The 24,318-nt window shown below is 38.1% G+C and overlaps 1 protein-coding gene across 8 annotated transcripts in view; it reads left to right on the top strand.

Moving 5' to 3' along the window:
* LOC128690237 (plasma membrane calcium-transporting ATPase 3) overlaps positions 1-23,390 on the top strand; it is a 559,190-nt gene extending 535,800 nt beyond the window's left edge. For 7 of the 8 annotated variants that reach the window (XM_070090714.1, XM_070090715.1, XM_070090717.1 and 4 more), the window contains 7 exons: positions 4,774-5,003; positions 8,456-8,591; positions 11,534-11,668; positions 12,973-13,041; positions 13,688-13,903; positions 19,985-20,187; positions 23,016-23,390. In XM_070090714.1, coding sequence (XP_069946815.1) covers positions 4,774-5,003; positions 8,456-8,591; positions 11,534-11,668; positions 12,973-13,041; positions 13,688-13,903; positions 19,985-20,187; positions 23,016-23,375 — 1,349 coding nt within the window. In that variant the 3' untranslated portion in view covers positions 23,376-23,390. The remainder of the gene's footprint in view (positions 1-4,773; positions 5,004-8,455; positions 8,592-11,533; positions 11,669-12,972; positions 13,042-13,687; positions 13,904-19,984; positions 20,188-23,015) is intronic. The other variant, XM_070090721.1, reaches the window with a different exon arrangement.
* Positions 23,391-24,318: the final 928 nt, after the last annotated feature.

Here is a 24,318-nt window from a genome sequence, read left to right as displayed (position 1 = left end):
TTTTCTTTAAGTACTGCATTATACATTTTATTGCAGTTCATCTTGATTGATGGTAAAACTATGCATTTTCGTGGTACAATACCTCATATTGCCATTTCCCACCAAAGTAGGGTGACCCAGAAAAGAGAAACACATTCACCATTACTCATTTAATAGATGTTTAACAAAAAGTACATAGACATCATAATACATATTCTAAACCACAACATCCTCATCTATCTTTCAAGAGAGCCAACTCTATAGTTTCCATCTTTACATCTCATGCACTACATACATGAGTAAATTTTTTGAACTCTATAGAATTTTTATCTCTGTCTTTCATTTTTGTCATTTACAAGGTTCTATCAAAAAGTTCATGGGTTCAAATTTTCACAGGCTTCCTGGGTGAAATATGGTGGCAGTGTAGGTCATGCTGTGTAGTACACTCCTTTGTGAAGTAGTGTGGCAAATTTGTGTGGTCGGTGATTCCATTAAGGTTAGACAGCATTTTTTGTAGTGCTGTCTGTGCATTGTTGCGATTTCATGTGTAACAGAATGGAATCTTTAACTGGTTGTGTGTGTGCGTTTGTTTTTCTATTTTAAAGTCAGTAAAACAGTATTTGGCGAGGAAGCAGTGGGTCGGGTACATTATTTGGAGTGATTTTCTTGATTCAGAGGAGGACGAATATCAGCTAAGGATGATGAATGCTTTGGTTGTCCATCAATATCAAAAACAGATACTAACGTTGAAAAAGTGATGGTTATTCATGAAGATGGTCATCAGATTCATGAAGATGGTCATGTGTTGCATGTCATTACATTGCTGTTGCCACATGACTTAGATGGTTGATACTTTAGGGATTGCAGTTGTATAGAGCAGTCATGAGTCATCCTCCATCTGGGATACCTCACTAGTGATTCATGATGATATACTTGTTGGTGATTGACACCACTTCTCTCCATTTATTGATGCCAGTGCTCTCACTAATGATTGATGATGTTACTCTCATTGGTGACTGATGAACTTGCTATCACTAGTGACTGATGCAGCTGCTCTTACTAGTGATTGATGGAGCTGCTCTTACTGGTGATTGATGGAGCTGCTCTTACTAGTGATTGATGGAGCTGCTCTTACTAGTGATTGATGCAGCTGCTCTTACTAGTAATTGATGCAGCTGCTCTTACTAGTGATTGATGCTGCTGCTCTTACTAGTCATTGATGCTGCTGCTTTTACTAGTGATTGATGCAGCTGCTGTCACTAATGATTGATGCAGCTGCTCTTACTAGTGACTGATGCAGCCACTCTTACTGTACACTAATGAATTGACGTTTCGGCAGCTGACTCTTCGGACCGAAACTAGTGACTGATCCAGTCACGGTATTGTGCCTTTTTGTTATTTACTCTTACTAGTGATTGATGCAGCTGCTCTTACTGGTGATTGATGCAGCTGGTTTTACTAGTGATTGATTCAGCTGGTCTTACTAGTGATTGATGCAGCTGCTCTTACTAGTGATTGATGCAGCTGCTCTTACTAGTAATTGATTCAGCTGCTCTTACTAGTGATTGATGCAGCTGCTCTTACTAGTGATTGATGCTGCTGCTCTTACTGGTGATTGATGCAGCTGCTCTTACTAGTGATTGATGCTGCTGCTCTTACTAGTGATTGATGTAGCTGGTCTTACTAGTGATTGATGCTGCTGCTTTTACTAATTGATGCTGCTGCTCTTACTAGTGATTGGTGCTGCTGTTCTTACTAGTGATTGATGCTGCTGCTGCTCTTACTAATGATTGGTGCTGCTGCTGCTCTTACTAATGATTGGTGCTGCTGCTCTTACTAGTGATGCAGTTGCTCTTACTAGTGATTGATGCAGCTGGTCGTACTAGTGATTGATTCAGCTGCTCTTACTAGTGATTGATGCAGCTGCTCTTACTAGTGATTGATGCTGCTGCTCTTACTAGTGATTGATGAAGCTGCTCTTACTAGTGATGCTGCTGCTCTTACTAGTGATTGATGTAGCTGTTCTTACTAGTGATTGATGCAGCTGCTCTTATTAGTGATTGATGCTGCTGCTCTTACTAGTGATGCAGCTGCTTTTACTAGTGATGCAGCTGCTCTTACTAGTGATTGATGTAGCTGCTCTTACTAGTGATTGATGCAGCTGTTCTTACTAGTGATTGATGCAGCTGCTCTTATTAGTGATTGATGCAGCTGCTCTTATTAGTGATTGATTCTGCTGCTCTTACTAGTGATGCAGCTGCTCTTACTAGTGATTGATGTAGCTGCTCTTACTAGTGACTGATGCTGCTGCTTTTACTAGTGATTGATACAGCTGCTCTTGCTAGGTATTAACAGGTATTAGTTATTTAACACAGTGCTCATACTAATCACCAGTGCCAGTGCTCTCAGCATGTTAGTTTTGTATATTTTAACACAGTAAGCCCTCACGTAATGCCGTTTCATTCAGCATCATTTTGTTATAACGTTGATGAGAAGAGTTGATTCTCAGCCAGGGCTGCTGCTGGGTGTGTGGAGTTTGCATGGTCATTTTGCAATTGCAAGGTGCTTATTACAGTTTTTGGCTTTGCAAGCATTTATTTCTTGATTTAACCCTTCTGCAATGAGTGCTACAAGTGCACTGTGTATCCCTGAAGTTTATATCATTTAGCCTGTAGTAAAATTGATTTTGTTATATGTCATTTCTCTTAAAAGTCAGTTTCTAAGAATGTATTGATTACATTAAGCGAGGGCTTACCGTATGTTACTTACATTTTGTATTCATGGTTATTTGTTTCATATTTTAGAATGCAAGCAAGAGACACCTATTTCTCTTACATTTTGGCAAAACCAGGAAGCAAAATACACAAATAACCCGACTTGGACCATTTACAAAGTCACACTGTGTGACTTTGTAAATGGTCCAAGTCTGACGAAAACACAGTCATAAGCTTCTATCTCCTATGTGCGGGTTATTTATGTATTGTTCCAGTCACGGTATTTTGCCCTTTTGTTCTTCAGGAAGCAGATTTCTCCAGAAAATATAAGTGTTGGTATTGGGCATACAACACAAAATATGCAGGGATGTGCTCTGAGCCCAGTGTTTGAGAAGATAATGCATGCAGTAACTTGGTTTGAGTCTGTGAACTGACTCTTTAATTATAGGTAGATAGGTGTTCAGCAGTGTTAAAACTTATAAAAAAAATGTGTGTTTAGAAATTTCATGTTTGACAATGTTAAAATTGATAATGAGGTGAACTGCTGCTTGAGTAATGTGGGTAGTGAAGAGAGGTGTTGCAGAAGGAGCAGAGCCAATGTTACGTGCCATCGCTAGTCGTGTTCTCAGTAAATGTTCCTCATTGTATGATCCAATTATGTAATATCCATTGTAGATGTTAGAGTATGTAATATTTCAAATAAACTACAGTATCTTGTTTATAACTGATACCTTTATTAAATATGTCTTGTAATCTTCCTAAATAAAACCTGTTCTTTTAGTGAGTGATGGTAAATAAGTGTTGAAAGTTTAGTGGGTCAATGAATGCTTCAATTTGCAAGTGAATGAAAAGATGACAAAGTTAGAGAAAATCACTAAGAATATGAGGATGCTACCTATTATTGCATTAGTGAGTGAGTGCTATTAATAGTGATACTATTTGCTCATAGCACAGCAGAAATGAAATGATGAAACAAGCAAAACTTTCTTTGTGTGTATGTGTGTGTTTGCTCACTTATATGTGGTTTCAGGGGTTGAGTTGCAGCTCCATGCCTGGCCTCTCACCTTGCCACTTGCTAGATTCACTCTCCCAGCCTTGTGAATCCTATCGTACCTATTTTTATAACTATATATGAAGTTTGCCTCCACCACTTTTTTGGCGAGGTCATTCAACTTCCTGACCACCCTGAGACTGAAGAAATACTTCCTGACATCCTTGTGACTCGTCTGTGTCTTTAAGTTTCAGCTGTGCCCCCGAGTACCTGTTTCCCACTCCTCAAATGGCTTGTCCCTGTTTGCCCTAATCAATTCCTCTCAGTATTTTGTATGTTATCATGTGTCCCCTGGTCCATCTTTCCTTCAGGGTTGTTACAGTCAATTCCTTTATCCTCTCTCTGTAGTTCATAACCCCCTTAGCTCTGGAAATAGTCTTTGTTGCATACTTTTGCACTTCTCCAGTTTCTTAAGAGGTTCCATACAGTGTGTGCGTGTGTGCACATGTGTGCGTGTGTGCGTGTGTGTGTGTGTGCATGTGTGTGCGTGTGTGTGCGTGTGTGCGTGTGTGCGTGTGTGTGCGTGTGTGCGTGTGTGTGTGTGTGTGCATGTGTGTGTGTGTGTGTATGTATGCAAATGTACGTGAGCATGCAGGCATAAGAGAAGTGGGGAAGTGATAGGAGGGGGAAAAAACAGGAGGGGAGTAAAGGGGAAAGGGAGAGAGAAAGAAAGAGGAATGATAGGGTGGAAGAGAGGGAAGGGAAAAAGTGGTAAGGAGTGAGAGTGTGTATGCACACATACATATTGTACATACATACATGTGATGACTAAAGAATGTTTTTTGTGTACTGTGTGTACTGAGCCCTACTGTTGTTTGTATAAATAAGAATTCTGGTGTACAGTAAACAGTTCCCAGTTATACATTTAAATGTGCATACATATTGCAGTACTCCAACATACAGATTTCAGATATCATTATTATCATGTTCAGCTTCAGAATGAATTTAACTTTTATACTTTTAATAGTGTATAGACATAGAGACTAATGTTGGGTAATGAGAATTAGTTTAACAAGTTTCTCCTTGCAGTTGGTGGCCACGATGAGGGTGAGGAAGAAGCTGGATGGATTGAGGGTGTGGCCATTCTTATTTCTGTGGCAGTTGTTGTATTTGTCACTGCCTTTAATGACTACACAAAAGAAAAACAATTTCGGGGCCTACAAAGCCGCATTGAGGGGGAGCACAAATTTTCTGTTATTCGTGGAGGAGAAGTTCAGCAGATTGGAGTGGGAGATATTGTTGTCGGTGATATTTGCCAAGTAAGAGTCTACTTGCTGTTTATTTTTATAAATTAGAGACATCATCTCTCTAAATTACACTTTTTTTTTTAGAACAAAGGGCTTTCTTTATATATATAAAAAGGAGCTATCACAGAATTTCTTCATTGCACACCTCTCATCACATTTTTTCTTTCCTCTTGTATCTCTTTCTTTTGCATGATTTTGATGTTATTTTAACTTCATGTGAGATTATTTTTTTCCTCTGTGCTCCTTAATGTGTCTTTTTTTTTTTTCTTTTTTTTTAATGTGAGCTTTGATCTTTAGATTGTAAATGTGCATACTTAGAGTATTAACTTTTTTATTGAGAAGAGCTTTGAATGACCTCAAAGGTCAAAGCTCTGTAAATCACGAAAACTTCTTATGCCTGATTCCATCCCATCTACCCTCATATTTGAATAATGTAAGATCTTTCTTTCCAGTACTTACATATTTATTCCATTTACATTATCATTTTGTTTATATACACCACAGTCATTTTTATTTCTCGCTTGGCATGGGATCTTTGTGTCATCCACAAACACGTTCATATATTTTTTGTATTCTTTCTCGCAAGTCATTTATATAAATCAGAAACTTGATTGAGGGAAAGCACTAATTCTTTTGACACCCTGCTGGTGACTACCCTATGAGGGCATTATTCCTCATGTATCACTGTTGGCATTTTGCTTTCAAACAAAATCTCTCATCCACTGCAAGATTTATATATATCTCCTATGTTTTGTAATTTCTAGATAAGACAAAAAGCTTTCTTGAAAGTCTACATAAATACAGTTTCTCCATCCATTTCCTTCTTGTATATCAGTAACTGATAAAGTAGCCAAATAGATTTGATATACAGTGGTCTACCTACCAGTTTGATGACTACTTCTTGACTGATTCACAGCTCACTGTCACTGCAGCATCATCCCCAAGCTGTTGGTGAAAGCTGCATGCAGTCCCATGTAAACACAGCCTAGCTGATAAGGAATTACCTAGAGGAGCCTATCAAATTCCCTCTTGTAGACAGCTAGGGGCCTGCTAGTAATTCATTCTAAATTTATAGGAAGGGTGTTTAGAAACATTGAAGCCTCTATACTGATTGCATTATTGCTTAATTTACTTATTTGATCCCTACTTTTTACTGGGATAATTTGCACTGTCTGTCTAGCCTCCCACTCTTATAGGGAGTAATTTCAGTGGGCATATTTTGAACAAGCCCTTTCACTGTTTTCCCAGTATAAATATTGATACATTTTTCTCATCTGCATTCCAGGGAGTACAGTTTAATTAAGGGACTTAAATAATTCCCAGTGTTTGAATTGATATGGGCAGTGAATGTTCTCTCCAGTATTTTTCCAGATTTGCAGTTTCTTCTGCCTTAGAATGGGAAGTTAGTTTACAAAAATATTCTAGTCTAAACAGTACAAGTTTACTAAGGCTTATCATCATTGGCTTGGTATCTCTTGTTTTGAAAGTTTTTGTTATCGAGCCTATCATTTTCCTTGCAGCTGTGATAGTAACGTTTGTGATTCTTGAACAAGAGATCTTCTGACATTCCTCTTCCAATCTGTTGAGTGCTTTGAATGTGTTTTATGCTCTTAAGTGCAAGATCAGTCAGGCTGTGATGGATATGTAAACTGCTAGCAGTAACAGCCTGGTCAAGTGAGGCAAGTAACAAGAAAGCAGGGCCTTAGGCCAGGCAGTGAGGATAAAATAACCCTTGAAAACAGTCACAGATGCCACAGTAATATTGTAATGTGTGGCGACTTCAGTAAAGGCTTCAGCTGTATAACTAATAATAATAATAATAATTAATAATAATAATAATAATAATAATTATAGTAAGTTCCAAGAAGATACATGTGTGTTACAAAGATTGCTTTATACAAATTGTTTTTCATTTAAATCCCATAGTTATGTAAAGTATTACGGGAAGACATAAACTAGGAGTAATACTAGTGGAATATAAAAAATTGTTTCATAAATATAAATATCTACAGTAAACCCTCAATATAATTGACTTTGATATAATGGACTTTGGAAATATGGGACAAAATCTACTGAGTCTGTCCATTTGAAAACAGCAAAGTCCATTGGTTGTAGAATTGTTCATTATAGTTACAGTCACAGCAGAACAATCTTGTGTTTACCAGTCATCATTACTGGCCACTAGGCCTCCCTGTGCGTGTGCATGTGTGCGCGTGCATGCATGTGTGTGCGTGCATGTGTGTGCGTGCTTGTGTATATGCATGTGAGTGCATGCCAGCGTGAGTGTATGTTTGCAATCTCAAACAAGTGATAAAAAATACAACAACTCCACAATGGGGGTTATATAACTCTAGGCCTTTCATGCTGTCTCCAGCACTTCATCAGGAGCTTTCAATATAAGGAAATTGGAAAATGAGATGGAAAAAAATCTCAGATCAGCTAGTGAGGTGTTGCAGCCTCATGCCAGCAGAGACAGAGAGAGAGGCAGTGGTGCCACCCAGTCTAGGAAGCACCAGGCAGAGCTAACATATAGCACAAGACACACACACAAAGATTAAAGAATGCACATAAGCCACCCAAAAAATTTAGTTGTCCATTATCACTCTATGGTGTATAACAAATTTAGTAACATGTGATATCCATTAGCAAATGAACATTAGTTAAGGATTCAGTAAGCACTAGAAATATAGTCATTCTCTATCACCAGGCATGCTGGCTAAGTTATGTTACTTGTGTTGAATATTCCAGAATGTTTCTTAGACAATACAAAGAAGTGTTAGCCACAAGAAAAAAAAACACTAATGCCTCACAAATCGACTTAGAATACATGTTGTATAAGCATATCCACTTAATACTGTTACTAGCTAATTACCTCTAAAAACAAGATAAATTGTGATAATGAAATGTTGAAATAACAGAAAACTATACAAAGTATAATGGAGACCCTTAAAAATTGTGTGTTATAAAATGTCACTGGAAGACTTAGCCAGACTAGTTCTGGAGGTTAGAAGTACAGTGCCACTGTTTAGAAGACTGGATGAGATGTGGCACTTTGGAAGGTTTGAATTGATATTCATGCACTCTTTGCAGCATGGCTGTTGAATGTGTGATGGCAAAATGTGTTTGATTCTTTGGGTCACCATACCTAAGTGAGAAACGGTCAATATGGTAAAAACAAAAATGTCGTACAGTATGGTAAACTCTTAATTTAGTGGACTCTGGAAATATGGGATAAATAGATTTGGAAACAACATACAAAGCCCATTGTTTATGGAAGTGTGTGTTATTGCTACAGTGATATCAAAACACTCCATCTCTGTCCATGACAGTTATCATTATTGACCACCCGCTCGCTCATCCCTGTTAGTCCTTTAAATTGAGGGTTTACTTATTGTACTTTTTAAGATGCTGTTGACTTTTTATTGAATGTTTGTAAGCACAGTTTCATATTTTTATTCTTTCAGATAAAGTATGGTGATTTGTTACCAACTGATGGCATTTTGATACAAAGTAATGACTTGAAGATTGACGAGTCATCTCTAACAGGAGAGTCGGACCATGTTAAGAAAGGGACCGACACTGATCCAATGCTGCTCTCAGGTATATATACATTCTTCCTAATTATAACCTTCCTTTTGTCTAAAGTAGGGCTAATTAATTTTAGCAAAGGCAGATGTTTCTTTTCTTGTAGTATTTTATAGTAAGTTTTCAATATGAGGAAGTGTATGTTGTTTTATATGTGTAATAAACTAAAAGGTTACCATATTAAAGTGTTAACCACTTTGCTCATCACAAAGTTTTGTAAATACACCTACCATCCGACTTACGACCTGCTTGACTTACGACTGTTTTTTATGCCAAATTGCTGGGAAATAAACAACTATTTGTGTTGTACACAGTGTTTATCCTAAACCCTACAGTATAAAATACAGTACTAACAGCATAAAAAGTAAAGTAAAACATGAAATACCAAAATAAAACAATAAAATAAAGTCATTACAAAAATGTGATGTTGATATTCAGTAGTAAAGTTCGACTTACGTCCATTTCGACTTACGACTGGTTTCTCGGAACCGAACTCGGTCGTAAGTTGGATGGTAGGTGTATATGTAAATTCATCATGTGAAAAGAAATGATGGGTACATAATGTATTAGGAATGAGGTTAATACAGTATTGTCTTAAAATGTTGACATTGACATGTGCAGAAAGCAGTAGCTACAATTTTTCCCTGCAACATAGATTCTTGTTTTGCACCTCTCATCTTGGAACCAGCTTGCCTACTCTTTCCTTTTAAGTTTCTGTAGTACTTTGTGTTTTGTTCAGCTGTTGTTGTCACAATGCGCTGCTCTATGTTAATTCATCAACCCGTAAAATGTATCCGACGTACTAATACACAGGTGTTGTCTGTGTGTCTGACATACTAGTGTGCAGAATTTTTTGTACCCACAAATCTACCATCTGCCAATATATTTGACCTTAGCACAACAATTTGGGTCTTCCACTATTCATACATTTGAAAAAAAAATCTGAAGCCAGGAGGGCCCACACTGTATCATGCTTAACTACTCAGGTGATGACTGTAAGTACAATGTACTAGTATACCTCACTAGCAGAAGTAAACAATGAACCAGGAGCTGTTGTTCTGCCACCTGCTTCCCTACCAGCAAATAGGGTGTGCAGGTGGCTCAACGATGACTTATTCATTCCAGGTTTATCACAATTTCATGATAATAACGGTGGAATTCAGCCACAAAACACACTAAAGTACGTATATGTAACCCAGGATAACCTAGGAAAGTCAAATAATGTACATAATTTTCATGTCTAGAGGAGTATTACACTGAAACAGTTGTAATATTATAAGTATTCCTTCACATAGCATTAGAAGACCAAAATAGTAAAAGAAGATAATAACTACAATTATACCATCTGTTCCAAGTGTAGCAATGTCAGGCTAAACATTTTTGCATGTTTGAAGTTCTACAACACCATCAAACACATCTAATATCATAAGAAACTAGTGCACATAGTGTTAAACATTAAAAACAATTAAGAAAATAAAAGCAATCATATCTTGGTGCCAATAAATTGTAAAATGTACATATCGCTGGCGCATTTACGCCGCTGTTGCCAATGAGTAATCATTTTTTCTCCAACTTCAACATACCATACCATAAAATTGTAAGTTTTCATCATATTCTACTCATTTTAGTCTTTATTTTTTTTTATTATCACACTGGCCGATTCCCACCAAGGCAGGGTGGCCCGAAAAAGGAAAACTTTCACCATCATTCACTCCATCACTGTCTTGCCAGAAGGGTGCTTTACACTACAGTTTTAAACTGCTCACACTCCAACAGCATGTCAAGTATTAAAAACCATTTGTCTCCATTCACTCCTATCAAACACGCTCACGCATGCCTGCTGGAAGTCCAAGCCCCTTGCACACAAAACCTCCTTTACCCCCCCTACCCCCTTCAGCTTTGTTTCGCTTAGGGCCAGGACATCCAACTTCTTTTCATTCATAACATCAGCAATCATCTATTTCTTGTCATCCGCACTACATCCACGCACATTTAAGCATCCCAGTTTTATAAAGTTTTTCTTCTCTTTTTTAGTAAATGTCTACAGGAGAAGGGGTTACTAGCCCATTGCTCCCGGCATTTTAGTCGCCTCATACAACACGCATGGCTTACGGAGGAAAGATTCTTTTCCACTTCCCCATGGACAATAGAAGAAATAAAGAAGAACAAGAGCTATTTAGAAAAAGGAGAAAAACCTAGATGTATGTATATATATATATGCATGTGCGTGTCTGTGAAGTGTGACCAAAGTGTAAGTAGGAGTAGCAAGATATCCCTGTTATCTAGCGTGTTTATGAGACAGAAAAAGAAACCAGCAATCCTACCATCATGCAAAACAGTTACAGGTTTCTGTTTCACAGTCATCTGGCAGGACGGTAGTACTTCCCTGGGTGGTTGCTGTCTACCAACCTACTCATTATATAAGATTTTTTTTTTAAATCTTCCCACACATAGGAAGTTTTTAACATATATCCCACAGTTAAGGGTTAAATAAACAACAAAGCCACATATTAATACATGTATTAGTTAGAAAATCATTGTCGTGGGCAGCTTGTTGCAACAGCATAAAATCATTGTTGTGGCCAGTGTACAAGCTGTTTCAACGGTAAATAAACATACACATGAAACAGCATTATACAGTGGACACTCGACTAACGATGGCATTGATTAAAGCCTGGAGTTTTACAACTCACTTGCCACAAGTTCAAGCCCCACCTGTACCGTGATTTTTTTGCAATCATGTTATTACAAATAACAAAAAAAGGCACAATACCGTGACTGGAACGATACACAAATAACCCGCACATCGTTGTCGTAAGCTTCTCTCTTTTATGTGCGGGTTATTTGTGTATGTTATTACAATTTTGTGAGTCGTGCTATATGCCAGAAAATATGGTATGTAGAGTATTAAAATTTCTTAATCCCCCCAAATTTAAATTTCTTTTTACTTGGAACAGGGACACATGTGATGGAAGGTAGTGGGAAGATGTTGGTCACAGCTGTTGGTGTCAATTCTCAAGCTGGCATCATTTTCACTTTACTAGGAGCTGCAGCAGATGAAGAGCAAGTTGAAGCAAAGAAACGAAAAAAAGGTACTACTACCCTGAGATGACTGTTACTTGTGTTTGAAGCTTTTTTAATAACATATCTTCTGTGGCTAGTGGCTAGTTATGTCTAGGTTTGTAGTTGTTGAGGTGATAGTACTGAGCTTCATTGTGGAACAAAACATAACAAATATAATTTGAATTATCTAAGATCAAAAAGTTTTTTCAGTGGTATGTTTTTGGATGAGAATTATACACATTCGTTACACTCCAATGAAACTCGGGCTGTCAGATTTTTGCCACATCATAGCCATGGTATGCAAATTATTATTGCTGTTAATATTTAATAATTTTCTGATAAGTCTCTTTCTTCACATCACTGAAATAGCCACTCACCTGATACCATCTTTTTTTGAATTTCACCCCTGGCATAAGTATGCATGTTGCACTTGACAGATTTATAGCAAAAGTTTTTTTAAATGAGAATGAATATAGATTAGGCATGTTAGTAAAGCCAGTTATTAGATTTTATAATTAAAAATTACTGTAGTGTATTCAATTTGAGTATTAGCTTAGGGATGGCAACATTTTCTTGAGATAAACTTAGTAATTTATGATTTACTTAGTTATAGTAATCTTGAATTAATATTATTCCATTTTTATTTCAAAGTAACAAATTACGTAACACTGTTGAGTTTCTATTAGCTACTGCACTAACTATTGTTGCTGGAACTTGTATATGGTTCAGTGAGGGAGGACTATCTTTCACAATTGTAGTCAGGCTTTATTGCAGCTGTAGAATTTCAAAGAGAAAGCTTTATATTATTGTTAAAGCCAACTGAGAGCTATTCATCTTTGACTGAATAGTGTCAGTAGCTCTCATAGTCATATCAGGAGGTCAGAATTGTGTTGTTCTGCAGTTAAACTTTATATTGCATTTCAAAGTTGAAGGTACTGTATAAGGTTTGTAATCAATTTAAAAATAGTACACAAGTACATTATATGAGGAATTGCCAGAGGATATACTGTGCATCTAGAGTTCTATACTAATTTGATTAATCTGTGCTAAGCTCCTGTTATGAAGTTTTTTTTTATAACCCATACTGACTCAGTTGTGGTTAAGTCTGTTCTCAAGTACTCCTCTAACCAGGTTCCTAAATAATTTTAGTACTTTTCTTACCTCTGCTACTTAAAGCTTATGGATTTGATTTGTATATCCTACCTAGTACTAATGATTTTATTATTTTCAACATCTTTTTTTTGCATGTAACCCTGACCAACCAACCAACCACTACCGTTGTTGCCTTCCGAATCCATCATCATCATCAATCACCGCTTGTGCCCCAAAACAGAGGCCAAAAAGCAGCGGAAAAAACAGAAGAAGGGCGACTCGGGCGAAGAGTTGATTGACGCCAATCCTAGTATGGCTCTACTGGCTTTAGTATTTCACATCCTCCTGCTACCTGTTTTTTCTTTTCAGGATATGTTTTGTCATTTATTTTCATCCACTTTTATCGTGTCCCATCTATACAATTGACTGTTTTGTGTGTTTGATGTTACTGTTTGGGTATCAGTGTTTTCTATTTTTATACAATGTGTCCTTGCCAAGACAATGTTAAATTTATATTATAGTACTGTAGGTAATTTTTAATTTTCTGGCCTCGCTGTTCGTAATGTCTTTGTATGTTGCTGAATTGTTGTTGTGGTAGATTCTGCTGATGCAGTATTCTTTATGTAAAATGGCTTTGCTAAGTTATAACTGTGCTTAAAAGGTATATGAGTCATTGTTTTGGCAAAGTTCAGTGCCTAATGTTTTTCTATGAAAAATAAAATGAAACCAATTATAGTACAGTATTGGCTTTTGAGTAATAATAGAGTTCAAGATAAAAAGAAATGTTAATGTTACTGCATGATTATTAGACTTGAATTCAAAATGTTTATCATTGTTGACTTAATATTTTCTCTCAACAGTAATCATTCACTGTCATTATTGCTTCCTTTGGGAATTGTCTGATGAAGCTCTCAAAGTAAGTGGCAATACCTACTTAATGTTGTCGTGATTTACAGACAAGCAAGGGGACGGTGAGGCTGCTGCTGTAACGGGCAACTCCCACCATATAACGGCCAATTCTGCAAATGCCGATGGAGATGTAAGAAATAATAAACATTCAAAAGAGGATGAGGATGAGGGGGAAGCACACAGACCATCAGGGGGAGGTAGTCAGGAGAAGTCTGTGCTACAAGCAAAGCTAACCAAGTTGGCTATTCAAATTGGTTATGCTGGTAAGCTAATAGTTTGTGTTAACTTACTATTGTATTTTTCTTGAACTGTTTAAAGTATTAAAAAAATATATTTTTAAGATCACTGTAATATTAACATTGACACAAGTTAATATTGAGCTTGTTATTTTGTTGTTTTCTTTATGAACATTGGCATATGTGAACATCTTTAACTATTCTGAAGTAGAGGGCTGATGTGTTCAAAGGTAAATTAGTCTTGGTTATCCATGGAATGTTTCACCTTCATTCTGCTCTGTCATGTTTGTATGTTGCAGCAAATTACATTTATTTAGGTTTTAAGAAGACTTTCAACAGAGCTCCTCACAAAAGACTAATCTGGAAACTAGTTAAGAACAACCACCAACACTGAGATTATCACTGAAAACACTTAGATAAATGAAATAGAAACTCCCGTAAACATTGGCAAATTTTAAAATAGGAGAAATACAGAAGGGCTGAAAAGCTGTTCACAGGATTTACTAAATCAAAATTTGAATATGCAGCAGTGTCTTCACTTATTAAATGTATGGATAAGCTAGAGAAAGCCCAAATATTAACCATGAAAGGTCTCCCAAAGCAGAAAAAAATATATTTGTAATAAAGAAAAGCAGAAAGCATTGGATATTATTTTTAGGTAATGTGAGGAAAAGAGGAAACACAATGGCTACTTTTAATGTTAAGTAAATGTACACAAGGAGCTACTGAGACATTTAACCCTTAAATGGTCCAAACTTATATATACGTTCACTCGCGCAGCGCCCCGAATATTTTGAAAAAAAAAAAAAATCTTTTTTTTTATATAGAAAAAAAGAGCATATTTTTTTTAAGCGTTTTAGCATAAAAAAAAATTAGGGTCAGTACTTACCGAGGTATGAGGCTGCGAAGTTGGCACTTGGCGATCACCTGACGGCAACATGGATCACTGCTGCTTGCAGAAATTCAACATATTTACCATTTTCTTCCATTTTTTTTTTTTTCATTTTCTTGGTTTTCATGATATGATAATTATGTTTCATAGTAAGTCATTTGATATCAATGCCAATTTTTATTTATACACCAATATTACATACAAAATTTTTATCATATTGTCATAAACACACATGTACACACTGACAGGTTATTTTGCACACCTGGCTGAATCACACATTATTATCTACAACTATATACAAGTATTTACATGTCCCACTTATGTTTCTAGAACTCCACAACTGTATGATACTCCATGAAGCATGGATTCATACAGAGTGCCACCCCATACTGGTGACACACGAATCGTGTGTCCTTCCGCTGTTGGGGTCGTTTTTTGGTGGTAGCACACACAATACACTTTTTCTGGGCATTCTTCTTCTTTTGGGTAGGTGGTATTGGTACCAGATAGTGACAGTTAGGAGTGATTCGGTCTGGCACTTCCCCCACTGGCTGTGGTTGGGGGACAGGTTGTGGTGTGACAGGTCGCTGTTGGGGGGAAGGTACAGGTGTGGTACCATACTTTCTTGCTATCTGTTTGACGAGATTCAGAGAGAAATCTGCAAAACGTTGTCGTTTTCCAGTCTTTACTTCGTACATATTGAATGCATTGAGCACTGCAATATCTACAAGGTGAAAAAACAGTTTTATATACCAATTGCGACTCCTACGCACACAGTCAACAAACCCTATCATCATGTCACACTTGTCAACTAGTCGCATGTTGTTCGTATAGTCCAAGACAGCAAGTGGCTTCACAGTAGGTTCGTTGTTGAACTTGCTCAGTCTGTCTGTTTGTACCATCTCGTTTCTGTGGATGGTTGATAGCAATGTCACGTCTCGTTTGTCATGCCACGTCAGTGCCATGATGTCATTAGCATGAAACGCTTGCACTTCACCTTGGCATATGTTTCCTATTCCTTCTCACTGTTCCACATATATCAGTATTGTTCACACATAGGAAATCAGCAATCATAGGGCTTGTATACCAGTTGTCTGTGTACAATGTATGGCCCTTGCCAAGGTATGGTTCCATCATCCTGCGAACAACATCACCGGAAATGTCCAACATCCTTCTGTCATCATCGAGTGTGTTTTTCCCTGTGTATACAATTACATCCAACACAAGACCACTCTCATAGTCACACGTAACAAAAAGTTTTATACCAAAGCAATTACGTTTGCTCAGTATATATTGCTTGAATGACAGGCGTCCCTTGAACAGAATCAAGGACTCATCAACAACAATGTTCTTGAAGGGATAAAAGTATACACTGAATTTCTGCTTCAAATATGTAAACACTTCCCGGATTTTGTGATGAAAGATTGGATATCAGATTGGAGGGAGAGAGTATGGAGGAGGTGAATGTATTCAGATATTTGGGAGTGGACGTGTCAGCGGATGGGTCTATGAAAGATGAGGTGAATCATAGAATTGATGAGGGGAAAAGGGTGAGCGGTACACTTAGGTCATTTCTGTCTGGCGTATTTCTGTCTGTGAAGTGCAACATTCGTAGCAACAGAGTGAATCTGTTGCAGGGAAGGAGGTCATGGAAAACTGGAGTACTGATGAAGTGGTCTGTAGACCATTAATTACGTATATTGTTCTTATAGATATGTGGCATAAGCATGACAGTGGCAAGGAATAAATACATTTCAGCCACTGTTGTGTCTTTCCACCTGTGCAGCCGTGACGATTCTCCAACCTCTGTTGTGTTGTTGTATTGGTAATAAATGTTTGTTTGAGTCACTATCAAATTCATTATAGGCTCGTCAAAGTACAACTGGAAATAGTCTAACTCTGTAGACTCATTCGTTATGGGACATTCTGGCTGGATACCACTTCCACTACCATCAAAATCACAAGGCTGTGGCACGAATATACTTTGTGTCCAGTTCCACTCACGATCACATGGTGCAGGGTGGACCTGTGGCATGGGGCGAGGGAGGGCAGGAGGAGGAGGAGGAGGGAGAGGAGTGGAGGCAGCACATGGTTGAGGGGGTGCCGAGCGGTCCTTTGTCTGTCCACCCACTGCGCCATGTGGTCCAGGCACCATGCCACCCACCACTACTTCCTCCATCCCCACATACTCCCCTTCGTGATCACTTTCACTATCAGTGGCCGGGGTTTTGGATCGTGACCTGCCACGACCCTTGGGGATTGCATATGGCACACTGCCTGAACGTAGATAACGACGCCTAAAAGTACGTTTCACTGGTGAATAATGAACATCACTATCACTAGACGAATCCTCAATTGGCATAAAATCAATCTCATCATCACTTACATCACTTTCACTATCACTACTAAAACACCGGGAAAATGATAGTTTCCTCTTGCGAAGTTGCCTATGGGTAACACTTGCCACTCCAGAGGTGCTTGGCCCAGGGTCTTCTGTGGCCACACTGGCCACCCCAGAAGTGCTTGGCCTAGGGTCTGATGTGGCCACACTGGCTACCCCAGAGGTGCTTGGCTCTAGGACAGGTGTCGCTACCCCAGAGGTGATGGGCTGGGGGTCATCTGGGTTATCGTCGATATTTTCACTAATTCCTTGAATATTACTGGCCCCATTGGTGTCAAATCCACTAAACTCACGATCTCTATCACTTTCCTCGAATAGTAGTGTTAATACGACGAGGCGTGAGTGAATCACGAGGATGTGCCATGATGTTGACCCAGGATGGAGCTGAATGTAACTGGTCCTACCATGTGGTACCCAGGCGTCCCAGATTTTTTGTATACTGCGCACACCCATTCTCTCATGTCTAGGCGACTCAGGCCTATCGCGCTAATTTTGAACGAATGAAAAATAAAATGTATATATACGTTTGGGGCGCTACACGCGTGAACGTATATATACGTTTGGACCGTTTAAGGGTTAAGACTGCTATGTTTAGCTTAGCTTACCAGAAGCTTTACAAAACAAACTAAATGTAGCTGTAATAAATATCTCACTAGTTGCTTTTGTGTCTTTTTATGTGATGTATTGTTAGTAATTTTACCAATAACTATATACTGTAATTACATTAAAGATTATAAAAGGAGATGAACTGTGTGAATATATTAGACAGAATTGAACGGTGACAAGTGGTTTTTAATTAATGGATGTGCTGTTGGAGTATGATTAAGGTAATTCTGGGAAACTGGCTAGTTGGACTTGAATCTTGGTGATGGAAGAGCAGTGCCTACACTCTGGAGGAAGGGTGGGGATGTTTCAGTCAGAGGTAGTAATTTGACTGTGATATCAGCACACTTCTGAAAAGACAGCGATTGAATGAATGATGGTGAATGCATTTTCTGCTTTGGGTCACCTGCCTTAGCTAGAGAGAGCTGTTTCATTAAAAAAATATTTTGGAGTTTCTTCTGTGCACTACATTAAATAGCCTATAGACAGAAAGGTGATATTAAGGCTCTGAATTTTTTGCAAGTTGAACAGAATTAAGAGAAACTTAGGATTTCACACCTTAATGACCATAAATTGTATGAATGTGTCATGGTTAGTAAGAGGTGTAGGAATACCACCTGGTTATCCTGCCTACAAACCCACAAGGCTCCTTCATTACATTAATTCGAAGTTGCTATTATTCTGAGTAGTAAAATTTGGGAGCATCTTTGTATGCTCTACTTTATTATGTGTTATTGTTTTTTTCCTTTGTGAGCTAAGTTTGTACTACAGAATCATATCATGACTTACTGCTCTTAATGAGTCTTTTACACTCGGTGGCCTCTTAATTAGGTACACCCTTCTACTACTGGGTAGAGGCCTTCCCTTTGCCCCCAGAACAACCTGAATATTTTGTGGCATGGATTCAACAAGGTGCTGGAAACATTCCTTAAAGATTCTGGTCCGTATTGACATGATAGCATCACGCAGTTGCTACAGATTAGTCTCTTGTGCATTTATACTGTGAATCTCCCATTCCACCACATCCCAAAGGTGCTCTATTGGATTGAGATCTGGTAACTGTGGAGGCCATTGGAGTACACTGAACTCACTGTCAGTTCATAGAACCAGCTTGAGATAATGTGCTTTGTGACATGGCATGTTATCCTTCTGGAAGTAGCTATTGGAAGATGGGTAGACTGTGGTCATGAAGGGATGCACATGGTTCGCAATAATACTCAGGTTGGCTGTGGCGTTTAAATGATGCTCAGTTGATATTATGGAGATTAATGTGTCCCAGGAAAACATTCCCCACACCATTACACCACCACCACCACCACCACCAGCCTGAACCATTGACACGAGGCAGGATGGATCCATGGATTCGTGTTGTTTACACCAAATTCTGACTATACCATCTGCATGTCAGTACAGATGTTGCAATTCGTCAGATCAGGCGATGCTTTTCCAATCTTCAACTGTCCAGTTTTGGTGAGCCTGTGCCCACTGTAGCCTTAGTTTCCTGTTTTTAGCTGACAGGAATGGAACCCGGTGTGGTCTTCTGCTGCTGTAGCCCATCCACTTCAAGGTTGGACATGTGCGTTCAGAGACACTCTTCTGCATACCACTATTGTAATGCATGGTTATTTGAGTTACTGTCACCTTCCTGTCAGCTTGAACCAGTCTGACCATTCTCCACTGACCTCTCGCATTAACAAGGTGGTTTCTCCCACAGAACTGCCGTTCAATAGATGTTTTGTGTTTTTCCCACCATTCTCTGTAAACTCTAGAGACTGTTGTGCGTGAAAATCCCAGATCAGCAGTTTCTGAAATACTCAAACCACCCCATTTGTCTGGCACCAACAATCATTCCACGGTCAAAGTCACTTACATCATTTTTCTTCCCCATTCTGAGGTTTGGTCTTAACAACAGCTGAACCTCTTGACCATGTCTGCATGCTTTTAGGCATTGAGGTGCTGCCATGTGATTGGCTGATTAGATATAGTATTTGCAGTAATGAACAGGTGTACAGATGTATCTAATAAAGTGGCCACTGAGTGTATATTGTGACATTCTTTCTAAATGTTTTTCTTACAGATTGATTTTCTTTTGTTAATTTATTTAAAAAATTACAAATGAGCATATTTAAATGCTTTACATAAGAAAATAAAATGTTTGAATATATTTTTATAAAGTTTATTAAAAAATGTTACTAAAGTGTCCCTTTTTCAGGTTCTTTTATTGCTGTGTTAACAGTTGTGATTCTGATAGTCCGTTTCTGCGTACAAACTTTTGTTGTAGAAGACAAACCCTGGTCTCCATTTTATGCTAACCATTTTGTCAAGTTCTTCATCATTGGTGTGACTGTGTTGGTAGTAGCAGTGCCGGAGGGTCTTCCACTTGCTGTTACTCTATCACTTGCTTATTCTGTAAAGGTAAGTCATGCTTCTCTGTGTTTTTGTCACATTTTTTGCATTATTTCTGTTCCACTACCTAAGGAGCATGTTCAAAACAATGCTCCTTTTTTAGACTGATTTTTTGAAAAAATTCTAGGTAGTTCAGTACTACAGTAATGTATTATCCTTAATATAAAAGTGGAAAGCTTTAAAAACATATTGATAATGCCAAGTTTATTTGGCACCCTTAAACTAAGTGTTGTTACTTGGGAAGGTGTTGCCATACAAGACAATTGTGTGTTACAACTGGAAACAAAAATAAAAGATCAGGTTAAGAAGTTGCAGTGAAATTAATGTTATCATTACAAAAGCCAAGGTAAACCAGGGAAACAACCAGATTAGTAAAGTGTTATAAAATGTACAGAATTATAACAGTGAGAGGAATACTCACTACTGCTGCCTAGATCTCAGGACAATAAAACAGTCAGAGTAGAAGGCACTACTCTCAAGATGCCACTAGCTGTTTGTAAGTCAAACCACATAATACTTTCACTTCACCAGCAGGTATCCACTTGAATAAAATAAGCACTAGGACAAACCATACCACGGGCGGGATTTAAACCCGCGGTCAGAGAGTCTCAAAACTCCAGACCGTCGCATTAGCCACAATAAGATTCATCCAACTAGGTATATTTCTACACCATAGGAAGGTTAGCATAGGCACCACTGTGACCACAAATGCAAGTTTTTACAGACGAATCTCCAGCTAGCGTGGCCGTGAGTCACTAGGACAAAACAGTAACAAGCAGTAGTATAATTAAGTGAAAAAAGAAAAGAGTAATTAGAAAAAAAATTATGGATGTCAAAGGCAAGTTCGAAAAATCACGTTTGATACGACAAAAACAATGTTTTTTAAATTATTTTATTAAAAGAATTGCAATCTTAGAAAAGAGTTAGTAGGCAGAGTTTTTTTTTTTATCTATTTCCCAGGTGTTATATGACCCTTACAGGTTTACCATTTTCCTAAACAAAAAAAAAAAAAAATATATAGCTGCCATAAGTTGCCCTGAGCCAGATCATTCCACAGTAGACAAGCCTTCCGTTATGATGCTCACTCACTACACCCATCACAATCTGTCATCTAAGCCAGTGCAACTTATGTTAGGCAGGCCTGCCTCCACCTTGGTGGGAGACACCTGTTGATGTAAAAATATAGTAATAATAATAAAAATTAAAAATTTTAGTTTTAAAAATGTATAAGATTGAATGAATAGTATTTTGTATATTTTCTGAGAAGTCCTCATAGTTATATACAGAGTATTTCGGGAAGACCAAACCTAAGACTTAGCACAGTACTACCATATTTAATTCTAATTAGTTATGCAGATAATAAGAATTTATTTAAACTGTAAGTTTAAAACAAAGATGATGAGCATTGTTATAATAATTTTTAAGCAATAATTCTGTATAACCTAGGTAGTAGGTTGGTAGACAGCAACCACCCAGGGAGGTACTACCGTCCTGCCAAGTGAGTGTAAAATGAAAGCCTGTAATTGTTTTACATGATAGGATTGCTGGTGTCTTTTGTCTGTCTCATAAATATGCAAGATTGCAGGTACGTCTTGCTACTTGTACTTACACTTAGGTCACACTACACATACATATACAAGCATATATATACACACTCCTCTGGGTTTTCTGCTATTTTCTTTCTAGTTCTAGTTCTTGTTTATTTTCTCTTGTCTCCGTGGGGAGGTGGAACAGAATTCTTCCTCCTTAAGCCATGTGTTTTGTGTGAGGTGACTAGGGTGCCGGGAGCAAGGGGCTAGTAACCCCCTTCTCCTGTATATACAGTGGACCCCCGGTTAACGATATTTTTTCACTCCAGAAGTATGTTCAGGTGCCAGTACTGACCGAATTTGTTCCCATAAGAAATATTGTGAAGTAGATTAGTCCATTTCAGACCCCCAAACATACACGTACAAACGCACTTACATAAATACACTTACATAATTGGTCACATTCGGAGGTAATCGTTATGCGGGGGTCCACTGTATTACTAAATTTAAAAAGAAAAACTTTCGTTTTTCTTTTTGGGCCACCCTGCATTGGTGGGATATGGCCGGTTTGTTGAAAAAAAAAAAATTATGTATAAATATGAAAGATTGTTAAAATATATTATATGACAAAAATGATTTGGTCTGTTCTTGGCAGGACACGTTAGATTTGTATATTTTATGATAAAATGCATTATAAAATTTCTGTATGTACATAAATTTCTTGTATGGGCACTTTCATGGATTGCTTTGGTAATAAGGTTACAGTTTGGTTCTTAAGTAATCCTTTACAAGATGTGTACATATTTATTTGGTCTTGGTAGTACTGACTCTTATAATAAAGCAAGTGTTTATTAGGAGAATATTGTGTTCACAGGTGAGCTTTAAATCCTAACTTGGTAAGCTGGCATGTGAGCTTTAAATCCTGACTTGGTAAGCTTGCAGGTGAGCTTTAAATCATGACTTGATAAGCTTGCATTTGAGCTTTAAATCCTAACTTGGTAAGCTTGCAGGTGAGCTTTAAATTCTGACTTGATAAACTTGCAGGTGAGCTTTTAATCCTGACTTAATAAGCTTGCAGGTGAGGTTTACATCCACACTTGGTAAGCTTGCAGGTGAGGTTTACATCCACACTTGTTAAGCTTGCAGGTGAGCTTCAAATCAAGACTTGGTAAGCTCATCTGTGAGTAAAATATTGTCCAGATAAAAGACTGCTGTTCTAAAAGCATTTGTTGGCATCATTTTAACTTAAACTGTATTTTGGGCATATGAATCTTTTGTTAATCATGTAATATGATTTATGTACTGTAGAAAATGATGAAGGACAACAACTTGGTGCGCCATCTAGATGCCTGCGAGACTATGGGTAATGCTACTGCCATTTGTTCTGACAAGACTGGCACTCTCACCACTAACCGCATGACGGTGGTTCAGTCATACATATGCGGTGAAGACCACAAGACAACACCAAAATATGAATCGCTTCCACATCATGTTGCGGAGCTCCTGATTCATTCTATTAGTGTTAATTCTGCCTATACCTCGCGTGTTTTACCAGGAGATAACCCAGGAGATCTTCCGAAACAGGTTGGTCTCAGTTATATTGCCTTCCATCTCTCTATTCCAAAGAATATAGAGGAGTGTGTTATTGTTGGAAAAGTGAATTTGTAGTTACAGAATTATTTGATGTCCTATCATATATGTAATTATTTTTTGTTTTCAGTGATTTGGGTAGTGGACCCTCAACCAACAACTTTAATCCGTAAATAACAAAAAGGCACAATACCGTGACTGGAACGATACACAAATAACCCGCACATAAAAGACAGAAGCTTACGACGATGTGCAGCGTCTGGTTGTCTTTGTTGTGGACGTTTCGCCATCCAGTGGCTGGCTGGATGGCGAAACGTCTACAGTGGGGATGCCCAGGTGTTGTGCATGTGTCATTTCATCCTGTCGGTATTATATACAATTCTTGTACTACTACTACTACTACTACTACCTCCACCTCTTCCTGCCTATATATAGCCGTCCTGCTCCACCTCTGTTAGTGTGACTTTGTCAATGGTCCAAGTCGGACCGAAACGTCGTCGTAAGCTTCTGTCTTTTATGTGCGGGTTATTTGTGTAACTTTAATCCGTTCCATAGAGCTAGCCTTTAGTCAAATTAGCCGTTAGTCGAATTAATTTTCCCCATAAGAAATAATGGAAATAGAATTAATCCGTTCCAGACACCCAAAAGTATTAAACAAAATAACGTTTTTTACATGAAATATACATTTCCCTACACAGAAACAAATGGTACATGCAAAATAAACAGTAATTAAAAGCCACTTACCTTTATTGTGGAGTTGTTGATGAGTGATGAGCCAAGAGCAAGGGAGATTCAGGTGTTCTATTGTTTGGAAGGGGAATCCCCTTCCATAAAGACTTCAGGTACCAAGTCCTTTGCTGGGGTTACCTCCCTTCTTGGATTTTTAATGCCACTAGGACCAGCTTGAGAGTCGCTGGACCCCTGTCAGACAAAATATCTGTCTAGAGTGCTCTGTTTCTCACATGCCCTTAGGATTTCCCTATAATGGGACACAAGAGTGTCAGTGTACATGTTGCCAATA

This window comes from Cherax quadricarinatus, chromosome 32 (assembly GCF_038502225.1).
Source record: "Cherax quadricarinatus isolate ZL_2023a chromosome 32, ASM3850222v1, whole genome shotgun sequence".
NCBI lineage: Eukaryota > Metazoa > Arthropoda > Malacostraca > Decapoda > Parastacidae > Cherax > Cherax quadricarinatus.
This window is presented reverse-complemented; position numbering and strand designations above follow the sequence as displayed.